General features: G+C 49.1%; 1 protein-coding gene across 4 annotated transcripts in view; it reads right to left on the bottom strand.

Moving 5' to 3' along the window:
- The window catches only part of LOC138283788 (golgin subfamily B member 1-like), a 409,771-nt gene that overhangs the window by 355,879 nt on the left and 30,201 nt on the right, over positions 1 to 23,691 (bottom strand). For all 4 annotated transcript variants that reach the window (XM_069221871.1, XM_069221872.1, XM_069221869.1 and 1 more), the window contains exons 3-4: positions 2,890 to 3,039; positions 1,185 to 1,331 (exon numbers count right to left, since the gene is read on the bottom strand). In XM_069221871.1, the coding sequence (XP_069077972.1) occupies positions 1,185 to 1,331; positions 2,890 to 3,039 (297 nt within the window). The remainder of the gene's footprint in view (positions 1 to 1,184; positions 1,332 to 2,889; positions 3,040 to 23,691) is intronic.

Genomic DNA, 23,691 nt, shown 5'->3' with positions numbered 1-23,691 from the left:
CATTGGATGGCGGGCATCATCATTGGGAAATGCTCCTCACCAGGCTGGCGCTGCATTGCCTAGTGGGCACCCCAGTAAGGGGGGGCTCTCAGCCAAACTGACGTAATAGCGACTAATACGTTCAACTATCCAATCGTAATGCTCAAAGTCACCACCAAAAAAGTGATTAATTTTTTTTTTTTTATTGGTTATTCATCCACTAAACACCATCATTTAATCAGTCTGAAAAAACAAGGATGAAGACCAAGGTTAAAAATAAAGAAGCATGAAAGAGAAAATGAGGATTATGCTCAAAGTCTTTCGAGGGTGAAAAATCTGATAAAGGGTCCTCAACATTAAAAGGACCTCTATTCACTGGTCGACATGTTTCGCGTCTGTTGGTCCAGCCGGATCCATTGACGCTTCTTCAGGACCTATACAATTCAACAGTGGGAGTGAGTATCACAGTCAAGGATACATAAATACCCATCAACTTACATTGAAGTTAACTGGTAAACACAGGTAACCTGGAAAACAAAAGAACATGGTACATATGTCGAAATTTCAAATATGTTAAATAGAAAAACGAAGCATGGGACACCACACGTCAAATCATGCTTACCGACCCCTAGTCGAGATCAGGTTCCTTGGGTGGTGCGTTTCAGAGACTCAAGGTGACGCTAAATGTAGTTAATGACAGCGAAATACAAGGTTAATGTAGTGAGCCAAACGGGAAAGGTGACATCTAGAACCTATTCAACTAGTCACAACAGTAGCAATGATGGTAACATGCAGCATTAACTTTTTTGACCACTTCTTGTCCCTAAAGCGACTATTTATTATCTAATTGTCAATTCTGACAAAACTAGATGTCACCTTTCCCGTTTGGCTCACTACATTAACCTTGTATTTCGCTGTCATTAACTACATTTAGCCGATGTCTTAACGTGTGTTGACTTGCTCTGTGTAAAGCTCAGATCTTTTTGTTATAATTCCATCCAAAGAGTACAGCATCTCAATAATATTCATTGGCTTTGATAGGCACTCAATAATTGCATTATGAGTTTTAATGACACTAATCATGATCATCTAATAGCAGGATAACGTTTACATTACAAATGTGAGGGAGCACATATAAAAAATAAGAATAAACTTTAAAAAGGTGATGCAATGGTTTCTTATTGCTGTCTTCACAATAAACATACCTTTTTCAGATCAGTTTTCTTCAGCTGGAGACCGGAGGTTGGTATTTGCTTTTTCAGTTCTTCTAGCTGGGAGGACAGCGATGCAACCTTAGCTTTGTTTTGTAGCTTGGCTTTGGAGAGCTTCGAATCAGATGCTTCTTTCTCTTCCTGAAACAATTAAGATGGGTAATATAGAGAAGGAACACATTAATATGGGAGAACCTTCTTGTAGATTGATTGTTAGAATAGTGGTAGATGCAACTAAACTCTACCTCACTTAACAGTTCCTTAAAACACATCTTTCGTGTTTTATTTATTTTTATCTTATCATATTTGAATTAGCGCTGCAGTGCCCACGAAGATTGCTACATTTTCTAATCCTCATTACTGCCTTCAGACACAATACTTTAAGGATCACAAAACATAAAAGAATATATGTTATTTACAATACACTTTTCTAATGTGATGACATACACAACGTAATAACAGATGCATTAGGTCAAGAGACTATAGTAGCACATAAGCAATATCTGTAGTGAGATACTTGAAATTTGAAAGGAAAAAAACTTCCTGAATAATCACCATTACTGTAAGGGAACACCTGAGAAGGCTAGCATTCTTACGCAAGGAATTTCTGTTCTCAAACAAAGACTGTGAGGTATAAATCTATATCTATGATGTTGCAAAGCACTTTCAATAAACAAGTACCCACTAATGAAAAAAACATGGTTTGTTTTCTACATCATCTGCAAATAAGAAATGTTATTTTTTCATATGTGCACCTAGTCCATCCCTTTTTTGCAGTATGTTTGAGTAAAGTGAATAAGAATTTACAAACTGCAGACTTTCCGACATTCCCAATGGTTAGACTGTTCTCTTCTTCCGTGGAACACTCCTTTTTCCCTGCGAGTTTCCCGAGATCACAGCTGGTGTGTTCAACCACCCAAGGAGCTTTTAACAGTTGTAATTTTCATCTGCGAGCATAAAAGTCCACAGCGCCCAAATGCTATGAATCTTGATCTGACAACACTCCTCTCCATGATACTCCTCTCCACGACTGAAAAAAAACACTACTACTCGAGAAGTTCTAAGTTCCTCAGGATTTAGGGAAGTTCTCTAAATGTGGTATTTACCAAGATTTAAACAAATAAAAGACAGAAGCGAAGACACCCTCAAATGGACCAATGTATTATACATGCATGCTGAGGTTTTAACCAGACTCACTATACAATAGATCTGAAATAAAAATGTGTGAAAAATCACTTTTAAGACCTCCAAGCATATAAGTACAAAAAAAGGAAAAAAACAACTTTTGTTCACATCACCATGATTAGAAGTGGGCAAAGGGGTACTGAATAATGTTTTTTTTTGTTGTTTTTTTTTTAAAAAAAAAAAAAAAAAAAAGGGTATTTCAAAGGTTTCTCCATCTAAGCTGCCAGAAGGTTTTGCAAAATAGTTGGTTTACTGAAACATGTAAAGTTCAGACTACATCAAACCTCCCTTCCGTAGCATGGAGGGTTTGTGTGGGAGTCCACAATATGTGTAGAGTTCCTTAAAGTATGTGCTAGCCTTTATATCCTCCTTCACCAATATAAAAAAATTAATGCAACCATAAATGATACAATCAAAATCTTGTAAAACGTGCATCAACCACATTTACTACAGATCATGAAGAACAAGGGTAGTTTATTTTGTGACTTCAAAGCAATCCCTTAAATCGACCGACCTTCAGCTGCTGATCTTTATTTTGAATCTGCTGGTCTTTCTCTCGGATCAGTTCCTTAAGCTGCACCACCAGCTGCTGCGTCTGTGCCAACTGTTCGCTTATTTCGGTCACTGACATGGTGCTTGTATCAACTTGCATACCCGGTGGTGCCTACAAAATTGGAACAACATTACTAAATGCAGCACTAAAAGGAACAGTCATACAGCAATACAAACAAATCAAGTTTGACTTGCAACAAACAAGATAAAGTAAGTAGGTTATGATGTGTCAACCAAGGCTAAAACTGTTTGGGGGGGGGCAGGGCTGACATTTTAGTCAACAGTGACGTACATGTTACAACTTACTAAATCAGGTCTGTAACACAACAGAACAAAAACTACGTTTTATCCATAAGTAGGTGTGACGTAGTGCAGAGATTCTGTAAGTGACACTCAGAAAAGGATGTTTTAACAGGTTGCATAAGCACATGCCTACTGGAAAGTTCTGCTGCCTACAAAGCCTCAGGTCTAATGCTGACACACGTTATCAGGCTAGAGGGCAACTATGTATGTAGCGAGGATACAAACTGGAATGCACCACCTTATTTATGAAACAACAGATATGTCTAAGCCCAAGATTGTTCCATTGCTTCCCTCACACAGATGGGCCCCACAGGTCCTGGCCAGACCTATCTGAATTGCAGTAGTCTTTTCAACACCATCACTTCTGCTGAGTGGCTGTCCATTTCCAAAGGAACATGCAGCCATCAGCATAAGCACATTTCAAATATTAATGGTCTCCTCACTTGCAATAAAAAAAGAAAATACATATCAGACTTTGTATGCCATAGACACGAAAAGCACCTTCTTCACGTTATAATAAATGTAAAAGAAATTAGATTAGCTGAAGGAATACAACATTTTTTATTTGCCCTATAACTGGCCCCGCAGGGAGTGTTTGAGAAGTGTCTTCATGTCCGGGCGGTTTGAGTCCTGGAACACCGCGCTTACACCTCACCCTGAGCTCTGGGTATGAATACCGAACAGATTGGATAATGCTCCTATCTGCTTCTCCTCCACGCATGTGGCACAGTCCTGCTGTTTGTACTATGGCGTTTTGCGTATTTTTGTAATTTGAAGGACAAAGGACTCTACGGTGAATGCTGGTAAATGTACGGTTACGACAATGCAGAAGATTCTCGGAGATTATTTCGGGGGGCATGGCTGAAATGTACTCCGCATCCTTTCAGTGTGAACCTTTCATGGCAAGCTAATGTATGCCGAAGCTTTGCACGTTCTGTGATTGCGTCTACTCTTATTACATATACCAGAACAACTCCTTTATCAGAACTGACCTCTTTCACCAGGAAGTTCAGAACTTGTCAAACCCCCAAAAGACAGTAGGAAACATTCTGAAAGGACTCGAAGCATGTAAAAATAAAAATCTAATTTTGTGAGAGTGAAAAGGTTTTGTTTAAGAGGCCTACTTATGGTAATCCTAAGGGCATTAGCCACTTGCAATCAGAAGGGGAACTCTCATTTTTTAAGAACCCAAATAGTCCTTCTATCTTGGCACCACTTGAGGAAGTTCCCGTGTCTTTCCCTAATCAATCAACACGTTTCGCTCTAATTCCCAGAACCTACTTCTTGAAAGTTCCAGGAGAACTTCATGGATCTGTTTCAGGTCCTGAGCTCGCCCCCCACGACCGCAGCACCAACCTGCTGCCCTCTGCCTCTGTCTCACGAGCACGCTGCCGTTTGCGTGTTCGAGGCCCTCCTCCACCCGCAGGCATCCTCCTGCGCCTCATCCCTGGTGGCTAGTGGGCTCACTTGACCCGTGTGCCGCTTCCGCCGTCCTGTAAGTTGTTTTTTGGCTTTTTCAGCGCCTCGCCGCCGGCGCTTCTGCCCCCTTTGTGCCCCCCTGAATTGCTGTCTCCCCGATCGTGTAGTGTGCCATTATTGTATTTCTGATTGTGTGCTTTTCTTATTGTAACTGCTTGTATTTTGCTCGTTTTCAGTGTTTTTGCCCCTTGTGCGCTCCCCGTTCCCTGCCGCTGCCTCCCTGCGGCCCCGCCCCCCTCGCGCCCCCATTTGCCGCTCCCTCCCGCCTCCCGCCTCCCAGCTGCTCCTCCCTCCCCCCTCCCTTCTTAATGGCTGGCGCTGCGCGTCGCGAGTGAGCGAACTCTGACCTGTTTCAGGTCCTGAGCTCGCCCCCCACGACCGCAGCACCAACCTGCTGCCCTCTGCCTCTGTCTCACGAGCACGCTGCCGTTTGCGTGTTCGAGGCCCTCCTCCACCCGCAGGCATCCTCCTGCGCCTCATCCCTGGTGGCTAGTGGGCTCACTTGACCCGTGTGCCGCTTCCGCCGTCCTGTAAGTTGTTTTTGGGCTTTTTCGCTTTTTCAGCGCCTCGCCGCCGGCGCTTCTGCCCCCTTTGTGCCCCCCTGAATTGCTGTCTCCCCGATCGTGTATTGTGCCATTATTGTATTTCAGATTGTGTGCTTTTCTTATTGTAACTGCTTGTATTTTGCTCGTTTTCAGTGTTTTTGCCCCTTGTGCGCTCCCCGTTCCCTGCCGCTGCCTCCCTGCGGCCCCGCCCCCCTCGTGCCCCCATTTGCCGCTCCCTCCCGCCTCCCGCCTCCCGCCTCCCAGCTGCTCCTCCCTCCCCCCTCCCTTCTTAATGGCTGGCGCTGCGCGTCCGCGCCAGAGGCAAGCCCGTCTGCGCCCGTCCGCGCCTGGACCGCACCCAGCGCCACCCCCCCTGGCCCCCGCGCCCCCCGCATCCGCTACTCATCCGACGAACTCCGCGCTCTCAACCCCGGCCCCTCCACTGAATGCTTCCGGGCGTCACCGAAGCACACTAAAGGACCTTTTTCCTGCCGCACCTGCAACTTCTCCTGCATCAGAACGACTAATCCAACTACTAAAATATTCAACCCCAACCACCTGAACTGCATCCTCATCAACACCCGCTCCGCACGAAAACACGCCATCGAGCTCTGGGATATGCTCGACACCACAGCACCTGACGTGGCTTTCCTGACCGAAACCTGGTGGAACGACTCCTCGGCTCCGGACATCGCCATCGCCATACCGGACGGCTACAAAATCATCAGAAGAGATCGAACCAACGGAATCGGAGGCGGAATAGCCATCGCTCACAAAGCTACCCTCAAAATCCACACCCACTCGGACGACACCCTCAAGACAGCCGAACACCTCCACTTCCAGATCCACACGGACCCCAACACGACCCTCAGAGGAACCCTCATATACCGCCCTCCAGGACCAAGAGCCCCCTTCAGCGACACCATCGCCGACCTCGCAAGCACCCACGCCCTCGCCTCCACGGATTACATCCTCCTGGGAGATCTAAACTACCATCTGGAAAACGCCAACGACGCCAACACCGCATCACTGACCTCCAACCTCCTCAACCTAGGACTCCACCAGCTAGTCAACACTCCCACCCACATCGCCGGACACACCCTTGACCCCCTCTTCACCTCAAGCAACCACATCTCTTTCAGCCACACCTCCGAACTCCACTGGACTGACCATCACTGCGTCCATTTCACCTATAAGAAAATCACAGAGCAACACCGCATCCAGCTACCTCCTCACCGCCGCTGGGGCAAAGTCACCCAAGACCAACTGACCAGCACCCTCATCAACAACCCTCCACCCGACGCAACCGACCCGAGCACAGCCGCCATCAATCTCCATCAATGGATCCTCGACTGCGCCAACACCCTTGCCCCACTCAAGAAACCCACTGCAATCCAAGGAAAGAAAAAACCAGCATGGTTCACAGACGATCTAACCACCTCCAAAAGCATCTGCCAGAAGCTCAAAAAGAAATGGATCCAAGAACGCACACCCGACAACCTCGCCACCCTAAAAATTGGCAACCGTGAACACCACCAACGGATCCGCCTCACCAAGCGCGCCCACTTCACCGAACGCATCAACAACAACGCCCACGACTGCAAAGAACTCTTCAGCATCGTGAAGGAACTCTCCAACCCAAAAGCCAACTCCAACGACATCCTGCCCTCCCAGAAACTCTGCGACGACCTCTCCACCTTCTTCCACCAGAAAATCGCCACCATCCACAACAGCTTCAACACCGGTCCACCGCCAGACCCCACCCCGACGTCTCCTCCCACGACTGCCGCCTCACCGCCTGGACCCACGTGGACGATGCAGAAACCATAACAACCATGAACACCATCCACTCAGGCTCCCCTACGGACCCTTGCCCTCATCACGTATTCAACTCAGCCAACGCCACCATCGCCCCCGAACTCCGCAAGATCATCAACCTCTCCTTCACCTCCGCCACTTTCCCGGACAGCTGGAAACACGCAGAAATCCAACCCCTCCTCAAGAAACCCAAAGCCGACCCCAACGATCTCAAAAACTTCCGTCCGATCTCTCTCCTCCCTTTTCCAGCTAAAGTCATCGAGAAGATCGTCAACACTCAACTCACCCACTTCCTCGAACACAACTCCATCCTGGACCCCTCACAATCACGGATTCAGACGAAACCACAGCACTGAGACTGCTCTCCTCGCCGCCACAGATGACATCAGACATCGGCGAAACCTCAGCCCTCATCCTCCTCGACCTATCAGCCGCCTTTGACACAGTCTGCCACCGCACCCTACTGACCCGCCTCCAGGAAGCCGGCATCCAAGATAAAGCCCTCCACTGGATCTCATTCTTCCTCTCCGACAGAACTCAGAGAGTCCGTCTCTCCCCTTTCCGCTCCAAAGCGACCAACCTCATCTGCGGCGTCCCCCAAGGATCCTCCCTCAGCCCTACGTTGTTCAACGTCTACATGGCCCCCCTCGCTAAACTGGCCCGCCAACATCATCTCAGCATCATCTCCTACGCCGACGACACCCAACTCGTCCTCTCCCTGACCAAAGACCCGCTCACCGCCAAAACAAACCTCCACGAGGGACTAAAAGCCATCGCCGATTGGATGAACAACAGTCGCCTGAAACTCAACTCCGACAAGACGGAAGTCCTCATCGTCGGGCGCACTCCCTTGGCCTGGAACGACTCATGGTGGCCCTCCGACCTCGGACCCCCGCCCACCCCTGCCAACCACGCAAGAAACCTCAGCTTCATCCTGGACTCCGCCCTCACCATGTCCAAACAGGTCAGCGCCGTCTCCTCCTCCTGTTTCAACATCCTACGAATGCTCCGCAGAATCTTCAAGTGGATTCCAACAGAAACCAGAAAGACGGTGACCCAGGCCCTCGTCAGCCGCAGACTTGACTACGGCAACGCACTCTACACAGGCATCCCAACCAAAGACATCAAACGACTCCAACGTATCCAAAATGCCTCCGCCCGACTGATTCTCGACATACCCCGCCGATGTCACATCTCCCCTCACCTGAAGGAACTCCACTGTCTCCCGGTAGACAAGAGGATCACCTTCAAACTCCTCACCCACGCTCACAAGGCGCTTCACAACACCGGACCCTCCTACCTCAACACCAGACTTAACTTCTACACTCCAACTCGTCAACTCTGATCCGCCAACCTCGCCCTCGCCATCGTACCCCGAATCCAGCCCAAGACCTCCGGCGGCAGATCCTTCTCCTTCCTCGCCACCAAGACCTGGAACTCTCTCCCCACACCTCTACGCCAGACCCAGGACCTCCTCGCATTCAGAAGGCTCCTCAAGACCTGGCTCTTCGACCGCTAAACAGCAACGCTCCACGCCCCCCCCCCCTCCCCCCCAGCGCCTCGAAACCCTGACGGGTACATAGCGCGCTTTATAAATATTGTGATTGATTAATTGATTGATTGAGCGAGCAAACATTTTAACGCTGACCCAGATGGGGAGCAGCTACAGCTAGCATTCCCAGGCTCCCAGAATGTTATTCACCAAGTTAACGACCCACCAGTTCATAGAATTCACGATCCTACAGTTGTTAAATAAATATCCCTTCGGAATATTTCAGCGAATCACATCATGATATAGTAGGAATGGCGTCTGGTTTTCTGTTTCTCTATCCCTAGATTAAACTGTACGTAAAACATGCTGGAGGTCAACCGGCATTCCCCATGCAGCAGATGGTTATTATCTTTAAGCAAGCCAACAAAGAGCTGCTTGGAGTTTGCAGTTTGCAGTTGCGCTTCCCATAGAGGACAACTGTGAAAGCTGCCAGGGCCAATCAGTGGAGGACCAAGCTTTACAGAGTTACCTGAAAAAAGATGGAAATGCAAATTTTTCAGAAAATATGTGGCACATCTTTCCATTATAACAGCTCTGCAAAACAGTGTTTATGTTTCAAATTTAAAAGGCACTTTTGCATTCAAGACTAGGGATTTAAAAAAAAAAAAGTTATGAAAACAGTGTCTTACTGGATTGGAGTGGGGCGGTGTGGGGTGGGACAGATTATTTTGAATTGGGGAGGGACAGACTGTTTTAGATTGGAGTCAGGCACATTGTGCTGCCAGGTAAACTAACAAATAGAATGGGACAGACGGGCTCCAAGCCCTTTACTGTACACAACAGAGTCTCGGAAGGAAGAAGCATGCAGTAGCGTATGCCCTTGCAGGCTTAACCCTAAAAACCGTACCCCACTTGGGTGGCTGAACCAAGAGCCTGTGAAAAAGCACCCCAAAACATGACCTGGAAACATCACAGTTCACCCAGCAAAATGAACACATTTTTAAAATGCGGGTAGTTGTGAAATATGGATGTGGGTTGTGCCCTCATCTAAGAAATCCTTTAAAGCCAGAAAAAGAGTCCAAGGTGGTGTGACTTTGCGGCTCCCACGGTGTTTTCTTGCATACAAGGGCTTGCAAACCTCAAACTTTGGCAAAAAACAAGAATTCTGGAATCAGCGGGGAACAATATATTTTCCTATCACATAGTGTTCCCACACTTGTCTCAATAACAAAACGATACCCCACTTGTGCGAGCGTGTTTAATGGTCTTTCGGACCCACCGGGGGTGTGACTGAGGGCTATGTACCCTACATTTGCTCCCTCCCCGCATCAGCTCCGCCCCAAAGCGGGGCTGCCGAAAGATTGCTTGTACCAAGGGGGTGAGGAGAGAGAAGAAGCCCACATCACAGGGGCCGCTCCCCCACCCCAAAGATATCCCTGGTGTCTAGTAAAGTGGATCACTGCTTGGGGATTACGCTTTCAGGCAGGGATCCACCAGAGAGACAGTGCTGGACGGGGGACATTCTCCCCTTTCCTATGCTACCTTACCCACACTGATCAGTGCACAGGAGGCAAATTTATGCTTCCCAGTACAAATCAGGAAGTAGGCACTGATGGCTGCACCTCATTTTACTTTCAATGTGTGACATAAGTGTGCAGTGTTGCACAGAAATTAACTTCAGTTATAGAAGATTTATGGTTATGAATTAAAACTGAAAAGCCCATGAAAGTCACAATGTATGATTAGTACTACAATCTATAACTCGCATAAAAGTCATGAACCCTGCATGCAATGTTCACAAAGGTGCGCTGGATGACAGAGGTGACAGAGGCAATTACAAACGTTGTAAATGATTTTCTAGAAGAGATTACACATTAAATTTCACTCAACTCTGCCAAACTATGACTGTAGTATAATTTACTGGCTTGCTTATAAACTGTTATTTAATCATGTTTTGCTCTTATATGTTGCCACCTACGGGTACAAATATTGTGAGGTCATAAGCATTTCATCTGGTTTAACTAAAGCTAACCATAACTTCACTATAACCTTGGTTTTCCATGTGCTCTGTTTTTTTTTTTTATCATATACTATCATAACCAACTTCTATGAAAGTACACCATAACAAAACGTGCAGCCACATGGAGAGGGTTTGCCAGCAGGGCTTGTCACACTGTCAGACAGCCTTTTTAGGATCGAGCCTGTGACAGCATGCGCTAGTGTATGCTTATCGCTTGCAAGGTACTGTTGTATTTAGAAAAGGGTTTGCAGCCTGCCTAATGGTTATCATTTGTTGGCATGCGTGGCAGTCCAAGCCAAAGCCATCGGCCCCACTCGAATCAAAAACCATCGGCCGGCCCCGCTCCAGTCCAAAGCTATGCGGCCCCGCTCCAGTCCAAATCAACCTGACCCGCTCCAGCCCAAAACAACCTGCCCCGCTCCAGCCCAAAACAACCTGCCCCGCTCCAGCCCAAAACAACCTGCCCCGCTCCAGCCCAAAACAACCTGCCCCGCTCCAGCCCAAAACAACCTGCCCCGCTCCAGCCCAAAACAACCTGCCCCGCTCCAGCCCAAAACAACCTGCCCCGCTCCAGCCCAAAACAACCTGCCCCGCTCCAGTCCAAAACAACCTGCCCCGCTCCAGTCCAAAACAACCTGCCCCGCTCCAGTCCAAAACAACCTGCCCCGCTCCACTGGAGAAGGACTAAAGGTACACCTATGTCCCCGAGCACCCCAAGTCCACTACCTTCTTGCTTGTTGTCCCTGACTGGCTTCCCGGCCTTAGCCTGCAGCCTGTTTGTCACAAGGTCTAACTCCCACAGAGAACTATTGGGCACCCGACGTCCTACTGCACCCCTGCACCCAGTGCTGCCGGGTGTGATCTGTTGGTGTGGTTTTGATCAGTGACCAATACTTACCTTTGTTCCCTAAGCTAGACCTCATAAGTGGTTATTAACCCTGTGTTTGCTGAACATTGTGTTCCTCCGTAGGATAACATTGAGAGAACTCTGAAAATTGATGATCGTTGATTTCTGAAACTGTAAAGTATGTATGCTTAAAAGTCTAATTACCTGATAACGAAGTTCTTGGGTTTGAAACATATATACAAAGAATTGTTATTTTCTAAATTGGATTTATTGTTTGAGTGTGTGTTTCATTTATTGGCTCTGTGAGTACAACAGATGCTTAGCACTACCCTCAGAAAAGCTTGCCCACATTACCACAAAATAGAGCATTAGTCCTATTTACTTTTGCCTATGCAAAGCCAACTGGGGAAACACTGGACTCTCTGCACAGTGTACTTCATTTTAGGGCACTATGTAGAGAGCTAGTTTCCTACAAAAGGCCTGGCGGCGCTTTAAGGGACAGACCTTGGGCACTAGCCCTGTGCCCAATGCTCATCATGCACACAGCCATAACTTGCACTGTCCGCCACACTGAACAGGAATATGTCAACATCACGGGAAACTCAAAAACAGTCAAAAGTAGAATATGGCAGGTAGCGCACGTTGGCTGTGTCTTGTGTGTTTTGTTAACCATAACTGGTGAAGGTGGCCATGATGGTGGCCGTATTGGACATGGTCCTGTGAGCTCAGCTCTGGCCCCGCTAGATATCTTGGGCAAACTGACTGATCTGGCCTGTAAGCCCAGCAAACAGCAAGCAAAATAAAATTGGGGACACGGTCTGCACACAGATGCTGCCTCCTGGGACCGAGGACCTCCACTGGACACACTATAGCCTGTGGCTGGGAGAGGCACTGCGGGGCTCAGCTCAGATACTCTGGTGGCCTTATTGGTAAGTGTGGCTGCAACCCAAGCGGCCCTGCGAGGCTCCAACTCTTCTCCAGGGCCCAGGGGAGAATCGTCAGTTACTACCTGCAAGCTCAGTAGGCTCTGCGCAGCTGCATGACTGGAATGGACGTTGTAGTGGGGTACTATCTGATGGAAGGCCAATGAGAACATTTGTACTGTGGGGGGGGGGGGGGCTGTCTATATCCCCCTAAACCAGACCTAAGAAGCGCGTAAAGGTGACACTCTGGTCTTCACAACCATCAAATGCTGTGAAAAGACAAAAAGGGCCTTGCAGACGCCCTTACTCTGGCCCGGCACTTCCCCAAGACCCCACAGTGCCCCAGCAGAGGCCCAACTTTACCACCAGATGGTAACTGGAGTACAAGGTAAAGGCAGTGGCAGACCGTTTACACCTCAGGAGCTGCACAAGGCGCAGGGGAATGGGGAAGGCCCCATCAACAGAGAAGAGATACTGAGTAACACTAAGCACTACCTGAGAACATAGTCCCAGTCTAGCTACCTGGACAGTATTTCCCTCAGTGGGTGATACGCTTCCTCAAGCTCTACACCCCGCAGTGAGGCCCAGATTGCTGATGCAGTCTGTTTATCTAGTGGCACCCAGACAAGACGGTGTGAATCCTAGCCAGGGACTTTGAGTCGCATTGTGTAAAGTAGGGGACATACCACAGACCATATACCCTTGTTACACTGCAGGAGTCAAGATGGTGAAACCCAAGCAGACTAAAACAGACACTGGAGCCCACAGGCACTATGCAATCTGTGACTTCCTCAGAGCATAGTATAGGCACACTGACTTATCTAGAAGCCACGCTCTGTAATCATTCCACTCAATTTGAGAGGGTACCACAAGTATCCTCGACACCACAACCACTCTGGAAACCAAGATTGATGCTGTTACTCCGTATGGATCATCGTAAGTTGGTGGAACCAGATGATGAAAACAGGTCTTCTCTGATGGCCATGCACCCCACACTGCTAAACCTCCAGAAGCAAATGGGTGATATGCAAATAGAGCTTATCTCACTACACCAACGGCAGAAGACGCAGAAGGCAGCTCAAGGAGAATATAATGTGATGCTCCTGGGCTTCCAGAGTGCGATAAAGGGTTGAATGTGGAGCTTTTCTTGGTAGACTGGCTAATGCAAAAAGTGCTGGAGGGAAAGAGTGAAATTCTTCTCTGTGGAGTGGGCACATTGCATACCAGGCAGACCGCCGCCACCTTGGATACATCCATGACCGGTTTCTGAACTACAGGGTTAGGGATCTGATACTGCAAGTATTCCAATCGAAGTGCCCATGGAGATATGAGGATGATACTATAACAGCATATCCAGACTTCACAGCAGAAACACAACAGCTAAACTTGTACACCACTGTTAAACAACACCTCCGAGATCTGTTTTTGAAATATATGCTCCTATATCCAGCAAACCTCAAAGTTGTGGATGACGACAAAATGCACTTCTTCACCTCCCCAGAGGATGTCTGGACATGGCTCCACACTAAAGGTCTAATGAAACCTACCAATAGAGATCAGGTGATTGATGTGTGGCTGATGCCCTGTAGCCTTAGTAGACAGAGATTCCGGGCTTGCCCCACCAAACAGCAGGTTGCCAAGGAGCAAGTACAAGCGGTGGCATAAGGGCTTGCAACCCATTTGAATCACTAAGGATAGTTGAGAAATCTGATTTTAGTTCAGACATAGGGACTCTGAGACCACGACGGAGGGCACAGCCTGGGGTTCAGCCCTAACTCTGGTATCAGCAGATGACATTTGAGGTGCACTCATGGTTGCCCCTTCCCAATGGAGGCGGTGAGTAACTTCTACTTCACCATGGCCGAACCAACTAGTATCCCAACAGGCTGAGGACCGGAATACATAAGGAACGAAGAAGGCCCCTCTATAGGTGCTCTCAAAAACATTGTGCACCATGCCCCCAACGACTTCTGATAAGGACGTGGTCGGTTATAAGGTTATAGGTAATGTTCCTTCTGATGGTATTTGTTTCTATGGTTTTGGCAAAGACACATTGACTTACTGACCTGGGTGGGGTTGGGACTGTTTCGTTGTTTACTTTTCTGTATGACTAGTGGAGTCACACATGCACATGGTGCTGGGAGGTATTAAGGGGTGAGGGGCATATGCACAGTCTGAGCAGGCACAAGATCCTCTCTCTCTGATATGGATAGATAGATGCACCGAGGTGGAGACATTCTGGAAACAGTTGCTTCTTGAAGGCCAACCAGTAGACAGGACAATGCTCCACATTAAAAACTACTGATGCTGAGCATGCATTGCATGGCTAGCCCTGCCAAACAATACAAGATACACCGCCACACACATTTCACTATTTTACAATAGACACACCTCACACAGGGGGAACTGCATGAACAGCAAGTGAGATGGAGTGGTCTGGTGTATGGCACCACAGCCTCAGCATACGCATGGAGTGTGTTGGTCTGGATAGCCCCAGGGGTTTTGTATGTAATTGACTCCCAGAGAATTGATGACAAGGGCAGATATGTGATTCTGGAGGTGCATCCGGGTGGATTGCCACTCTCAGTGATGGTCATCCACACCCCAAACTTTAACTAACTGGCTTTTTTTGACACTTTGATGCCAGTGATCCTCCAAGAACCGCAGGTGCCAGGGATATGGGGAGTGGATGGGGCGCAATCGCTTACATGATGCATTGAGCCTGGGGCACCCCACTGATATCGAGTTCTCCTTTTATTCCCCCATTCAGACTGGATCTTTTCCTTTGTAGTGAACCAATAACAGCATAAATAATGGATTTGGTGTACTGGTGAGCACCGTCAGATGTGAACTGAACACAGACACGACCCTCACAAGAGCACTGGAATGGGAGGCCCTCAAGGTGGTCGTGCATAGACACTGTATGGCGATGACACAGGGGTTCAGCGGGTACTAGCTGAGGAACTACTTGCCTTAGAAAGCGAAATGTGTGTGCCTGAACCAGAATCTAAAGCACCTAAGTGCCCTATGCAAGACCTATAAAGAAACAGACACAATACGGGAAACAACTATAGACATAGGCTTGCTCATCTACACACAGAGGGTGACCGTTCCAGCAGGCTCCTGGCATGGCAAGTGAAAGAGGACCAACCTCACCCCTGACAGGGGCCATTAAATTGACTGATGCCACTGTGGCGACATGACAGGACGTCATTAAACGCAACCTTTCAGGACTACTACTGCTTCTTGCACACGGCAGAGAATGCTCCATCCCACAACTGTATACAGGGCTTCTTAACAGGCCTACCACTACCCAGACTGACGCTGCTTCAGCAAGCCACCGTGGATGCACACCCATGCCCAGAAGAGAAACAGACCACTATAACTCAAATAGCCAGGAATAAAACCCCTGGGACTGATGGACTCCCTGTCGAATATTACACCACATTTGGTGCTCAGAACCTCTTAGGAGTATTCAATGAATCCAACTTCTATTCTCTTTGTGGGAGGGACTGATCGTAGTACTCCCCAAACCAGCATGTGACCTCCCCTAGATGTGCGCTTCTACCACCTGCTCTCCATCTTAAACCTAGACTTAAAAAAGGTTTGGCCTAGAAGTTACTCCCAGTCATCCAAATCCTAGTACTTCAAGACCAATCAGGGTTTATCTCAACTAAGCACCTTCTAAAAATTCACTCACTGCTCCGTATGGTGGAAGTCACCTCTTCTGATGCCTGGGAACAGGCTGTGGTGTCCCTGGACATAGGAAAGGTATTTGACACCTTAGGATGGGATTACTTACTGGTATCCCTGGAAGATATGGGCTCTGGACCAAACTACCTCGGTTGGGTGCACGCTCTGTATAAAAAAGACGGCGCATGTGCGTACAGACCTCCTGATTTCAGACAGCTCCGATATCCAGAGGGGCACTAAGCAGGGATGCTCCCTCTCCCCAATGATTTTGGAAATGGAACCACTAGCCTGTAGCTTGGGGTTGTGAGAGCGAAATGTGGGATAGTGACACAAGGGGTCCACCACATTATCTCCCTTTATACAGACAATGTACTGGCGTATCCCAGGAAGTTGCCCGCCTTCGCTTCCAGCGCTGGTAGCAATGTTAGAGGACATTGGGGACATATCTGGACTCAAAGAGAACTGCACAAAATCATGTGTCTTCCCACTGGCGTTCATCACAGCGTGGCAGATATCCCACCTGCAGGCGGTGACACGTTGTTTCGATTTGTCCCCATGGAGGGCAGCAGCAAGTTAACTAATAACTATCATGAGGGGGACTTCACATCCTTCCCAGACATTAGGGATAAATATGGGGTGATGGCTGCACAACTCTTACCTTATCATGCAATACAACATGGAGTACGCTAGTGCAGCTGGAGCCACTGGACCACCTCCATCACCAACAGTGTATGCATTATCATCATATGGGGGGCACCAAGCGAGCAATCACTGTCCTATACACAGTGCTAAACTCCTTTGCCCAGGGTACGTTTGAGAGAGACAGGTGGATCGCAGTTTTCCCACAGCAGATGGCGGATAAACAATGGTACCAAGGCTTCCAACAAATTAAAGGCGTGTGCCGCAACCCGTGCTTTAGGTTTGCCGAGTTTCATTATGTACACCAAACTTATTTAACACCACACTGCATTTACCATATGTTTCTCAAACAATCCCCAGAATGCCACAGATGTAGAACTTCAGATGCTAAGTTCTACCATATGCAAGTGTGAGGTGCTAGCACGAACCTGGACACAAGTGACGGATATCACAGCAGCAGTGGTGTACTAAGTATTATTACCCACACCTGAATCCTGCCTCTTGGGAATCTGACCCAAGGCTAAGGGAGACAAGTATGTACACAGTCTCTTAAAACTCATCTACATACTCTTCAAACCCCAGATAGCCACTATGTGGGAAGCATCTGCAGCTCCAGGTGTAAAAACTTGGTTGGCTACACTGTTAAAATGGTCACAGGCTGAGTAGAATGTACTGTCTGAAGTCCGCACCAGAACTGGGTACCCAGCAGATAAGTCGTTGGGATACATACATTAGGTACACAGAGGCGATAAAACAACAATCTTCCACCCTGAGGCTTGCCAAAACCCCTATGCCATGCCAGTCATACAGAATGTGAGGATACCGTCGAAGTGAACGGGATAACTATGAGTGGTGGAGGGACTGCAGGTTTCTATTAAGACCCCTCATTCCTTCTCCCCAAGTTCTTCAACTACACAGTGGCTCACACACTATGCGGGCAGAGGCAGTGAACAGAGCACGTATCACGGTCACCTGCTGTTGCCCCACCAACTCCTTCATACACATGCTACCCCTCTACCTCCTCCCCCCTTCCCTGCTGGGAATTACTTGGACCACTCCACCGGACTCCTCCAACCTGGTATGTGTTACAATATTCCCTTAAGACTAGGTGATCTTTGACCTGTTCACAGAAAGGCGATCTTTGACCTGTTCACAGGCCAAGACGCTTCCCCGCCGCCCCAGCCCACCCTGCTGGTGCCCTGACTGCCGCTGCCCGTGAGTTCGATGCCCTCCTCCACCTGTAGGCTCCCGCCTGCGCCTCATCCCTGGTGGCCCAGTGGTGGGCAGTAAGTATCGTTCTGTCTGCTGTTGCCCTGTTCTGTTCTGTATTTTCCTTACTGTTGTGTGCTCTGTGTACTTTGACACCTCTCTCTCTGTGCCGTCTTTCTTTCCGTATCTCTCCTCTCCTCTCACCCCTCTGTGTTATCTCAGTCTGCTTTTTCCCCGTGTTTTCAACTGTTCTGCTCCCTCTCTTAGGCCCTCCTAGGCTCCGTTATTTCAGTCTGTTTTTTCGGCAGGTTTTTAACTTTTCTGTTCCCTCTCTCCTAGGCTCCGTTTTTTGCCACCGTTCCTGACCCAGATCGCCGTTTCTCCCCCGCTTCCCGCACCCCCCTCCCCCCATTCGCGCTCTCCCACCCGCCTCCCAGCTGCTCCTCCCTCCCTCCACCCCTTCTTAATGCCGGTCGCTGCCTGTCTGCGCCCGTCCGCGCCTGAACCGCGCCCAGCGCCAGAACCCCTGGTCCCCGAGCACCCCACCGCACCACACCCAGCCTCAGCTACGACGCCAACTCCCTCCACGCACTCAACAGCGGCCGAGATCAGCACTGCAATCAAGCCGCCCTGAATCACACCCACGGACCCTTCGCCTGCCACAACTGCCACTTCACCTGCGACCGAACCTCCAAACCAACTACCGCCAGACCCAACCACCTCCGCTGCATACTCCTCAACACACGCTCCGCACGCAAACACGCCGTCGAACTCTGGGACCTGCTCGAGAGCACCGCCCCGACGTAGCCTTCTTGACAGAGACATGGTGGAACGACTCATCCACGCCAGACATCGCCATCCCAGACAGATACAAGATCACCCGCAGGGACCGCACCAACGGCTACGGAGGAGGACTCGCCATCATCCACAAGTCCACCCTCAAGATCACCACCCATACAGACGACCACTTCAATGCCGCCGAGCTCCTACACTTCTGGATCCACACCGACCCCAACACCACCCTCAGAGGAATGCTCATCTACAGACCCCCCGGACCACGGGCCCAGTTCTGCGACGCAATCGCCGACCTCGCAAGCACCTACGCACTCGCCTCAACGGACTACATCATCCTCGGGGACCTCAACCTCCACCTCGAGAACAACGACACCAACTCTACCACGCTGATCAGCAACCTCGCGAACCTCGGCCTCAGACAACTCGTCACCTCACCAACCCACGCCGCCGGCCACACATTAGACGCCATCTTCTCCACCAGCGACCACGTCACCTTCGACCACACCACTGAACCCTACTGGACCGACCACCGCTGCATCCACTTCACCTACAAAAAAAAAACACCACACACCGCCACAACCACCAGCTTCCCCGCCGCAGTTGGGGCAAAGTCACCAGAGAACAGCTTCACACCACCCTCTCCCAGGACCCCCCGAGCGAGCCCACCGATCCCGACGCTGCAGCCTACAACCCCAGACAGTGGATCAACAACTGCGCCAACATCCTCGCCCTGCTGAAGAAACCCCCCAGCAACCACACCAGCAAGAAAGCCTCCTGGTTCACCGACGAACTCCTGGCCTCCAAACGCGCCTGCAGGAAACTGGAAAAGAAATGGCTCCAAGAACGCACACCGGACAACCACGCAACCCTCAAGGACGCCACCCGCCAACACCACCACCTCATCAGGACCGCCAAGAGAACCTCCTTCAAAGACCGCCTAGACAACAACGCACACGACAGCAAAGAGCTCTTCCGCATCGTTAAGGAACTGTCCACCCCCAGCGCCAACGTCAACGACATCCCGCCCTCACAGGAACTCTGCGACTCCCTCGCCGCATTCTTCCACAGCAAGATCACCGACATCCACAGCAGTTTCAACACCCCGACCACGCCAACAACCATCACCACACCGAACCCAAGCACCACCAACCTCATCACCGCCTGGGCCAACGTCAACGACGACGAAACACGTAAGACCATGAACTCCATCCACTCCGGATCACCGACCGACCCCCTGCCCCCACCACATCTTCAACAAAGCCGACTCCATCATCGCGCCCCAGCTCCGCAAGATCAACATCTCCTTTGAAACGGGCACTTTCCCGGAAAGCTGGAAGCACGCAGAGATCAACACCCTCCTCAAAAAACCCAAAGCCGACCCCAAGGACCTTAAGAACTTTCGCCCCATCTCCCTCCTCCCCTACCCAGCGAAAGTCGCAGAAAAGATAGTCAACCTTCAACTGACACGCCACATCGAAGACAACGACATCCTCGACCCATCGCAAACCGGATTCAGACGCAACCACAGCACCGAGACCGCCCTCATCGCCGCCACGGACGACATCAGATGCCAAATCGACCATGGCGAAACCTCGGCCCTCATCCTCCTGGACCTCTCAGCGGCCTTTGACTCGGTCTGCCACCGCACCTTACTGACACGCCTCCAAGAAGCCGGTATCCAGGATAAAGCCCTAGCCTGGACCGCATCTTTCCTCTCTGGTAGAACCCAGACCGTCCGCCTCCCGCCTTTTCGCTCAGAAGCCAACAACGTCATCTGCGGCGTCCCCCAGGGCTCCTCCCTAAGCCCGACGCTGTTCAACATCTACATGGCCCCCCTTGCACAAGTGGCCCGCCGTCACGACCTCAACATCATCTCCTACGCCGACGACACCCAGCTCATCCTCTCCCTCACCAACGACCCCGCCACCGCCAAAGCCAACCTCCACGAAGGTATGAAAGCAGTCGCCGACTGGATGAGGAACAGCTGCCTGAAACTGAACACCGATAAGACGGAAATCCTCATCCTCGGAACATCCCCCTCCGCCTGGGACAACTCATGGTGGCCCACCACCCTTGGAACGGCACCGACACCCACCGACCACGCTCGCAACCTGGGATTCATCCTCGACTCCTCTCTCTCCATGGAAAGACAAGTCAACGCCGTCACCTCCTCATGCTACAACACCCTCCGCAGGATCTACAAGTGGATCCCGACCAACACCAGGAAGACAGTGAACCACGCCCTCGTCAGCAGCAGATTGGACTACGGCAACGCACTCTATGCAGGAATCCCAGCAAAGCACCTCTGACGACTACAACGCATCCAAAACGTCTCTGCCCGACTCATCACCAGCGCCCCCCGCCACAGCCACATCACCCACTCCTCAAAGAGCTCCACTGGCTTCCCGTCAACAAGAGGGTCACCTTCAAGCTCCTCGCCCACAAGGCACTCCACAACGCCGGCCCTACCTACACAGCAGACTCAACTTCTACACTCCGACCCGCCAGCTACGCTCGCCTCGCCCTCGCCACCGTCCCCCGCATCCAACGAACCACCTCCGGCAGCAGATCCTTCTCCTACCTCGCCGCCAAGACCTGGAACATGCTCCCTACCTACCTACGACAGACCCAAGACCTACTCGCCTTCAGAAGGCTCCTCAAGACCTGGCTCTTTGAGCAGTAGCAGTCACTCCCCCCCACCCCCCACCCCCTTAGCGCCTTGGAACCCTAACGGGTAAGTAGCGCGCTCTATAAATGTATGTGATTGATTGATTGATAAGACTAGAACATACATGGAATATGGTGTTGACTCCATTGGTTTTACGGTTGCTGGGACATAATACGAGACGCTACTGTAGACTATGACTAAACATGTTATGAGTGTGCATATTGTGTGCTGATGTTTTGTTGTATAAAAACCCAATTAAATAAATGAGTAAAAAAACATAACTAGTGAATTTCAATGGTTTGTCACATTTGAACCAGATCCATAACTGTTTTGTTTTTTCAATGAGAATACCCACATATATATAAAATAATAATACACATACACAGACACACATACACGTGTGTAGATATTCAGACATGCAGATCCAAATACAACATAAAATGTGAAATGTTTTGCAAATAAGACCACAATCAATAACTACAACGTCATGTTCATAAATTATTTAGGTAGTAGGCATCCTAAGCAGCCTTCTATTGGCTTCTTGAAATTTACATGACAACTATTTTTGGAGGTTTGATTTTACAGGTGGTCCTTAGTATTTATAACTTATAGATCATCCCTTGGAAGGGCTCTGGTCTCAAAAAGTACAACAATGGCCACCGTTGGCAGTGAAAATAAGAGGATAAAACCATAACAAATATCCAAACAAATGAATCAGTATTTTTGGATGCATATGCATTGATGTTGGCAGCACCAAAAAGCTCACTTGTGCTTTGGGTGCTGTAATATGAAGTGGAATAGGAGGGAGTGATATACCAGAGGAAGGAGGCAAGGCAAACAATTTATATTTACATGTTATTCCATTGATGTCAACATATGGAGTCAGTTTTGCTTAAGACTGCAGAGACATCTCAATGGGAAGGATATGGTCACTGCTTAGCGCCATCTGATATTTTTATGGTTTAAATCTGTTAATAAATTAAAAGTAGTACCACCTACATCCAAAGGTGGTAGACAAAGCTGAGAAATTCCTTCCCTCCCTCCCTCCCCACAAACTCTCTCCCATCACCTCCTTTCCTCCAATGTGCTCAGTGGTGCCTCTCCATATTACTTGAATTTCTGATCCACTAAGGAATATCACCATATGTCTACCATATCAGCAGTACCAGATGGAGTGGTGACCATGAAGTATTAGGTCACAGTAACAGTGAGCCGTAGCACATGTATTTGGGGCACGTGAGTTCTCGAAGTTCCTGATCAAGAAAAGTAATGGATGAACCACAGGTTCTCTCAAACAGTGTTTCTCTCGCTTCCAGCAGAGATCTTCTGCATCCCAATAAGTTCCAAGGTCAGTGGAGCAGTATCTTTGCCCCAATGGGAAAATGAGGGCATTGGGTAGTCTCAGGATAGCAACGGCTGAAAATGGAGGAATATCAGTTTGGAACACTTGATTAATGCTATGGAGCCCAGCAGTCCAGTATTTCTGTAGGTTTGGATAATGCCAAAGGAGATGGGTTAGGGTGCTCGTCAACCACGTCTCCTTCAACATGCCTAGGATCTACCGGGGGACCCACAAAGTACTTGGGCTGGAGTAAAATACCGGTACTGGATAATCTTAAAACACTGCTTCTTTGCCCACAGCAATGAATGCAGCTGTGCATGTGCAATATCTATTTCCATTCCCTATCTGAGTGTGTGCGCTTCAGCTCATTCTCCTCTTTTTTTACGTTGTAGTGCCCTGTGGGTGGGGGGGAGGGATGGGGGTGGGGTTGGCCTTCTGAAGTAATTTGTAAAGGTCTAATCAAGGTGTGCATCATCAGATTTGGCCATGAGCCATTTTTCAAAATGTGGCAGTGGGCTGGTCGTAAATTTCTGAACTGTCGGGTGGAGCACACAGTGTAGGAATTGTAGGTAGCACATGCATTCCATATTTGGCAAAACAATGCGCCATCGAAGTTTGTAGGAACCTGGCCTGGTGTGTGGTGAGTACCTATGGTGTTATCACCTTATAATAGACCCAGGTATCCCCTATTAGTGAGGTGTAGACAGTGTCTAGGAAGCCAGGGCTCTCTAGAAGTGGCTGTGGATGAGCAGCCAAGACTTATCTAGGAGACATGCAAAGCTTGTGCAGTACCACTATAGTCACACAGCACTCACACACATGAAGGAACCACACAGTGTTACAAAAAAAAAGGTACTTTACTTTGGTAACAAAACTACTAAAATACTGTATAGGCAATACTCCACTAGCAGGCGAGTAAACACACTATTATATACACATTAGAAGTCAGGAATTGCCATCCAACGCAACAGAAAACAGTGAAATAACAGAA

Source organism: Pleurodeles waltl, chromosome 3_1 (genome assembly GCF_031143425.1).
Source record: "Pleurodeles waltl isolate 20211129_DDA chromosome 3_1, aPleWal1.hap1.20221129, whole genome shotgun sequence".
Lineage (NCBI taxonomy): Eukaryota > Metazoa > Chordata > Amphibia > Caudata > Salamandridae > Pleurodeles > Pleurodeles waltl.
The sequence above is the reverse complement of the archived record's forward strand: the minus strand, read 5'-3'. Positions and strand labels throughout refer to the sequence as shown.